This window comes from Juglans regia, chromosome 7 (genome assembly GCF_001411555.2).
Source record: "Juglans regia cultivar Chandler chromosome 7, Walnut 2.0, whole genome shotgun sequence".
Classification (NCBI taxonomy): domain Eukaryota; kingdom Viridiplantae; phylum Streptophyta; class Magnoliopsida; order Fagales; family Juglandaceae; genus Juglans; species Juglans regia.
Window position 1 is genome coordinate 28,771,357 of NC_049907.1, and position 7,237 is coordinate 28,778,593.

The 7,237-nt window shown below is 44.5% G+C and overlaps 1 protein-coding gene across 1 annotated transcript; it reads left to right on the plus strand.

The window, feature by feature from the left end:
• Positions 1 to 2,002: 2,002 nt before the first annotated feature.
• Positions 2,003 to 6,473, plus strand: LOC118348918 (the record flags this gene model as incomplete). The annotated part of the gene is made up of 4 exons (XM_035691490.1): positions 2,003 to 3,095; positions 3,181 to 5,000; positions 5,352 to 5,701; positions 6,068 to 6,473. Coding segments are annotated over exons 1-4 (3,669 nt in total), but the record flags the coding sequence as incomplete, so codon positions are not given.
• Between the last annotated feature and the right edge of the window lie 764 nt (positions 6,474 to 7,237).

Consider the following 7,237-nt stretch of genomic DNA (forward strand, 5'->3'; position numbering starts at 1 on the left):
GACACCGCCCGGTCCCTTGCATTCCTCAGCTGCCGGCGACCTTACCCCACCAACCTCACTTCCATCCAAGCCGCCGTTAGCCCCCACGAGACCCACGAAGCCGCGGCACTCTTTCCGCCGTTGCGCCGCCGTCGCACCGCCATTGGCCACCATCTTCCTACCACTTCATCCCCGACCTCTTGGCAACCCTTTGGACCCAACCCCGGCTCCGATCCGTACCGGTGAAGCCCCACCAAGTCCATCTCCGATTTGCATTTTTGGCCTTAAACCACCATTTGCGCCGTCATCCACGGCAAACCACCACCACCATTGACTTCACCGACCTCTCTAGGCCCTACCCTATCATTTTGGGGTCTTCGTTTGTCTTCCGTTGAAAAGTGGGTATTTGTGACCCACGGCCACAGTGTATTTTACACTGTGGTGTTGCTCAGACGTCGCCTTTTTCAGCTTCGTGATCCTCCGGAAATTATCATATAGCGCTGTAAGTATTTCTCCAAAGTATTCTTGTGAATTTAATGTATTTTTGCACTAACGCATTTCACTGTATTTTTGGCATGCCGGACTGAGTCCGAGGAGTACGGGGGTCGGATGGAGTTGTGATTGGAGTTGGTTTGATTGGATTGGATTGGTTATTGGTTATTGGTTATTGGTTATTGATGGATTTGGATTGGTTGGTTCATGTGCATTTCATGCATGTTCATGTTTGTAAAGGAAAACTGGGTTTTCGTGTATTGCATTCATGTTCATGTGTTTATGAAAACTGGGTTTTCATGTGAATGATTTGTTGGGTGCGTGTGTATCACGAACCCCAAGCCGAGATGGGGCATTATCTCGGTGGAGCTCTCTGGTTACTCGGGAGCGGAATAAACTGAGTAACGTCCCCTGGATTGTCGCTGGGCGACAATGGGATCGGACGAGAGATTCGTGCCGACTCCGTGGTCCTTCTGCTGGCGGGGACTAGAGGATGTCTGGCCATGTACGCGCTGGGCGCGGAACTGGGCATCGCTCGTTGCGTAGTGAGTGCTCGGCCATGTACGCGCTGGGCGCGGAACTGGGCATCGCTACGAAGCCAGGACGTGCGGATGGTCCCTAGGGGAGGCCATGGTGCATAGGGTATTGACGGATTAAATGGACTATTTTCTGGGAAAATAGCGTGTGTTGGATTTTGTGTAATTCATTTTCTGGGAAAATGTTTTACGGATTATTTTTGGGCCAAAGCGGATTTTGGCGTGTGTTGGAAAATTATCATTTTCGGGGAAAATGATGTTTTGAGGAAAAATGCATATTTCATCATATGCATGCATGTTAGTTGTATTAAATGCATTTTATTCCTGAGATTATTTTTGGGTTATACTTACCTGCGGTACCATTCTGTGGTAACGCAGATTTTGATGCAGATGAGGAGGAGGAGGGCGAGCCTGAGGAGACGGCTCCGCCCGAGGAGTGATCTGGGATCACTGGTTATTGTTATCTTATTTTACCCTTTGTATTTTTGGGACATGTGTTAACTTTATTTTGGATGACTGTATAACTGCTTTTAAAACTTTACTGATGTTTACTTGTATTTAAATTCTGGTACTTAGTTGACTAATCCGCTGCGTTGTTGTTGTACACCGTTGCATGTACACACACTTGGCACTTTCGTTGGGATGTGTGACCGTGTTGTCATCATCCCGGCGTCTCGATTCCCGTGTTTTCCTTACATGGGGGTCGGGGGCGCCACAGGTGGTATCAGAGCAGTTCGGCTCTGGGTAAAACCACATGTCCCTTAGGATAGTACCAGAAATTATTTTATTGTTTTAAAATAATTTTTTTAAAGTGTTGTAAGTTAAATGATTATTTTAAAAATAAATATGTGTTATTATGAGTTTATTGTTGTTTTAATTTATGTTAATTGATGTTATTTAATTTAATTTTATCTTATTGTATTTTTGTTTTGCTTTGGTTGAGTTTGGTTTTATCTGGATTTAAGCGGGGTTGGAGGTTGCTCTATGACAGGACTATGGTGAGACCAAGAAGGCAAGCTAATGTGCCCGAAGATGAGCTATCCAGGGGTGAAAGAGACGATGCCATTGCAAGGGCGTTGAATAGGATGTCAGACTTGTACGAGCAGAATTTCCGACCGCCGCAAGGAGATCTAAATAGAGCGGTCCAAGTGGGGTGCACCTATGAGCGCTTCCTGGCGCATAGGACTCCTGCCTTTACTGGGGAGGAGGATCCAATGCGAGCTAGGAGGTGGATTCTAGATTTGGAAAGGACCTTTGAAGTCTGTGGGTGTACTGAGGTCCAGATGGTTTTGTATGCAAGTTATATGCTACAAGGTGAAGCAGCATATTGGTGGGAGACCAAGCGGTCACTCCTAGAAATGGAGTTCGGATCCTTGGCTGCTGTGTCCTGGCAGCGGTTTAAAAAGGAATTTGATGATCGATACTTTCCTGTTTCAGTGAGAAGGCAGAAGGCTCGGGAGTTTAATAATTTGGTTCAAGGAGGTATGACGGTCGAGCAATATGCAACGAAATTTATGGAGCTTGGACGGTTCGCTCCTCACCTCATTGCCACCGAAGAGCTGCAGGTGGAGCGTTTTATGGAGGGTCTGCGCCCTGAAGTACGCAGACAAGTGGCTTGTCTCCAGATTGTGGAATTTCAGAAGTTGGTAGACTTGGCCAGTATCGCAGAGCGCGAGAGTAGCTTTGTAGTGGGCTCCCCTCCAGGTCAGAAAAGACGGAGTTATCTTGGTGAAGGAAGCAGTTCTGGATCGCCACAGAAATTTGTTCAGAGGACCGGGACCCGTCCACAGACAACCTCCGGTGTTCGTGCAGGAGGCCGGACTCCAGTATGCCCGAGATGTAGTAGAGCCCATGAGGGTGATTGTGGTCAAAGGGGCATTCAGTGTTTTAGATGTGGCCAGCCGGGTCACTTTGCTCGGGAGTGTCCCAGTCTAGTTCAAGGAGGTCAAGGTGGTCAAGGAGGACGAGGAGGTCGTCGAGGTGGAAGGGGCAACCAGAGACAGTTGGTACAAGCCCGAGTTTATGCGGTGACTCCTGGCGACGTGGATTATGAGGCTCCAGAGACCCATGATGCTGGAGTGATTACTGGTATGTATGTAGTTATTTTATTCGGGTTTATTGTTTGGTGTGGTTGGGTTTTTTTGAATTTGTTTGGTGGTTGTGTTTGCATCAGGAAGAGTTCGTCTATATGATTTTTATGCTTGTACTTTGTTTGATTCTGGGGCGTCCCAATCTTTTGTGTCTGCCACGTTTGCACGAATGTGCAATTTGGTTACAGAACCTCTACCACAATCCTTAGTTGTGGCTCTTCCTAATAGCGAGATCGTGTGTTGCTCCAAGGTTGCTTTGGGTTGTCCTTTGGATCTTGGTGGAAGGACACTGGATGCAGATTTGATTGTATTCAAGTTGCTTGGTTTCGATATAATTTTGGGTATGGATTGGCTGTATCGTTATTCTGCGAATATTGATTGTAGAAGACGAGTAATTGGTTTTCAACTCTCGGATGTGGATTATTTAGAATTCGTGGGAAGTAAGTTAAAGGCAAGACCATCAGTTATATCAGCAGTTCAAGCTAAGAGAGATATAGCTTGTGGGGCAGATGCTTTTTTGGTCCAAGTCGTATCTACACCATCTGAGAAGAAATCTTTAGCGGATATTCCAGTGGTGGAAGAATTTCCCGATGTGTTCGTGGATGAGTTACCTGGATTGCCTCCCGTTCGTGACATGGAATTTGTTATTAATCTGGAACCCGGGGCGGCTCCTGTGCATAAGGCTCCTTGCCGCATGGCACCGGCCGAGTTAAAAGAGTTGAAGACTCAATTGCAAGAATTGGTTGACAAAGGATTTATTCAGCCTAGTACTTCGCCCTGGGGAGCGCCTGTTTTGTTTGTCAAGAAGAAAGATGGTACTCTCAGAATGTGCATAGACTATCGGGAGCTTAACAAGGTGACTATCAAGAACAAGTACCCTCTTCCAAGAATTGATGATCTGTTTGATCAGCTTCAGGGAGCAGCTGTCTTTTCAAAGATTGACTTGAGATCGGGGTACTATCAGCTGAGGATAAGGGATAAGGACGTGCCCAAGACTGCTTTCAGGACGAGGTATGGGCATTATGAATTTAAAGTGATGTCTTTTGGGTTAGCGAACGCTCCAGCCGCTTTTATGGATTTAATGAATCGGGTGTTTCGACCCTTTTTGGACTCTTTTGTGGTGGTGTTTCTTGACGACATTCTGATTTATTCCCGAGACTTGGAAGAGCATGCTTGTCACCTTCGTCTGGCGCTTGGGAAATTAAGAGAGCATCAATTGTACGCTAAGTTGAGCAAGTGTGAATTCTGGTTAGAAGAAGTTAAGTTTCTTGGGCATGTGATTTCTCAAGAAGGGGTGGCTGTAGATCCTAGTAAAGTAGAAGCTGTTTTGTCATGGCCTCGCCCTTCAACAGTTCGTGAGATACGAAGTTTCTTGGGACTTGCCGGTTACTATCGAAGATTTGTGGAAGGTTTTTCTCGACTATCAGGACCTCTCACTGCTTTGACTAGGAAGAATACGGAGTTTGTATGGTCTGACAAATGTGAGAGAAGTTTTCAAGAGTTGAAGAGAAGATTGACAATGGCACCTGTTTTGGCACTTCCAGAGCCACACAAGCCATTTGTGATTTTTAGTGATGCATCCAAATTCGGGTTGGGATGCGTTCTTATGCAAGAGGGACGGGTTGTTGCTTACGCATCTCGTCAGTTGAAAATTCATGAAAGGAATTATCCTACACATGATTTGGAGTTGGCGGCAATAGTTTTTGCTCTTAAGATTTGGCGGCATTATCTGTATGGTGAATCCTGTGAAGTTTTTACTGATCACAAGAGTTTGAAGCATTTGTTTACTCAGAAGAATCTCAATATGAGGCAGAGACGGTGGTTAGAGTTGATTAGCGACTACCAGTGTGAGATCAAGTATCATCCAGGAAAGGCGAATCTAGTCGCTGATGCTTTGAGTAGAAAATCTCAACAAGTGGATGAAGCAGAGTCATCAGATCTGGACTCTCTCCTTTTTGGAATGAGGAGACTTCTTATCGAGAGTTCACAGCAAGAGGAATTGTTATCGTCAGTCTTGGATGTCCGAGTAGTGGATTATGAAGAATTGAAGACTCTTCAAAGAAGGGATCCTACATTGTTAGCTATCAGGAAAAGAGTCAGGAAGTCTAGAGGACCCTTGCATTACAGCTTGGATAAGGATGGTATTCTTCGGTTTCGGGATCGTAGAGTGATTCCCCGAGATTCTGAATTTAAAGAGCGGATTTTGGCAGAAGCTCATGCGGCTCCTTATTCAGTTCATCCAGGAAGCACGAAGATGTATCGAGATTTAAAGAGGAATTTCTGGTGGGAAGGAATGAAGTTGGACATCGCTTTGTTTATTGAGAAATGTGACACGTGTCGTCGAGTAAAAGCTGAGCATCAAAGACCTGCTGGTAGACTCCAACCTCTCCCTATTCCTGAGTGGAAGTGGGATGATATTTCTATGGATTTTGTTGTGGGTTTACCGAGGACTCCTAGTGGGAAGAACTCAATTTGGGTGATTGTTGATCGGTTGACCAAGAGTGCCCATTTCTTGCCTGTTAATAATACTGACTCTTTGGGTAAGTTGACTCGATTATATGTCAAGGAGATAGTGCGTTTGCATGGAGTACCCAAGAGTATCGTGTCAGATCGGGACCCGCGGTTTACGTCCCATTTTTGGAAGAGCTTGCAGGCGGCTTTAGGCACTAAGTTGAAGTTTAGTAGTGCATATCACCCTCAAACAGACGGTCAATCAGAGCGTACTATTCAGACTCTGGAGGATATGTTGCGGTCTTGTGTCATGGAATTTCAAGGAAGTTGGGAGAATCATTTGCCGCTTATCAAGTTCTCTTATAATAACAGTTTTCATTCCTCCATTCAGATGGCCCCGTATGAAGCTTTGTATGGAAGGAAGTGTAGATCGCCTTTGTGTTGGGATGAAGTCGGCGAGAGTAAAGTAATTGGGCCTGAGATAATTCAAGAAATGAAGGACCAAGTTCAGTTTATAAGGACTAAAATGGCAGAAGCACAAAGTCGCCAGAAGAGTTACGCAGATACAAGAAGAAGAGACTTATCCTTTGAAGAAGGTGATTGGGTTTATCTTAAAGTCTCTCCTATGAAAGGTGTTAAGCGCTTTGGTAAGAAAGGAAAGCTTAGTCCAAGATATGTTGGCCCTTTTCAGATCGTAGAGAAAGTTGGGCTTGTTGCTTATAGAGTTGCCTTGCCGGATTATTTTGGGGATGTTCATGATGTGTTTCATGTGTCTTCGTTGAAGAAGAGTTTTGGACAGCAAGAGCCACGTTTTGTTGACCCTGAACGCATTCAACTTCAGCCTAACCTTACTTATGAAGTTGCCCCGACGCAGATTGTAGATCGGAAAGAGCAAAGATTAAGGTCCAAGACAATACCTATGGTGAAAGTGTCATGGGGTGATCCGTTGGCTCAAGATTTCTCTTGGGAAAGAGAAGCCGACATGAGGGAGCATTATCCTTACTTGTTTGTTTGATTTTGACGGTATGTTCTAAGTATGCTCTCGGTTGAATCTTGTTCCTGTCTTAGTTTAATGTTTGACCTTGCTAATTTCGAGGACGAAATTTTTTTTAAGGGGGGGAGGATGTAACACCCCGTATTTTAATGTATTTTTATTGAATGATTATTTTTATGTTATTCAAAAAATTATTCTTTTGTTTTAAAATTACTGGATTTTAATTGGGTTATTTTTAGGATTTTTAATTTGATGAAAATTATTATTTATGTGCTTTTAATATTTATTTATTGTTATGCATTTAAATTGCTTTTAATATTTAAATTAATTACTGTGAGATTTAATTATTTCAATTTGACTTTACCATTACGTTTAAATTATTTTATTTAATTTGTGGTTTTAAAATCATTTCCGTTGGATCATTTTCGTGACCCAAGTTATGAGGACTGGACCTCATTTCTTTCTCCTATTTTTCTCTTTCCTCTCTTTCTTCTTTTCTTTTTCTCTTTTTCTTTCCTTTTTCCTTTCTTTCCCGCTGCTTTCTCCCCCCGTGCGCGAGCTCTCTCTCTTTCTCTCTCTCCCCGTGCGACTTCGGCCTCCACCCTCAGCCCGCCGCCGTCGTGCCGCCGTGGTCGACACCGCCCCCTCCATTCGGTTCCCCTGCCTCCGGCGACCCTACCCCACCAATATCACCG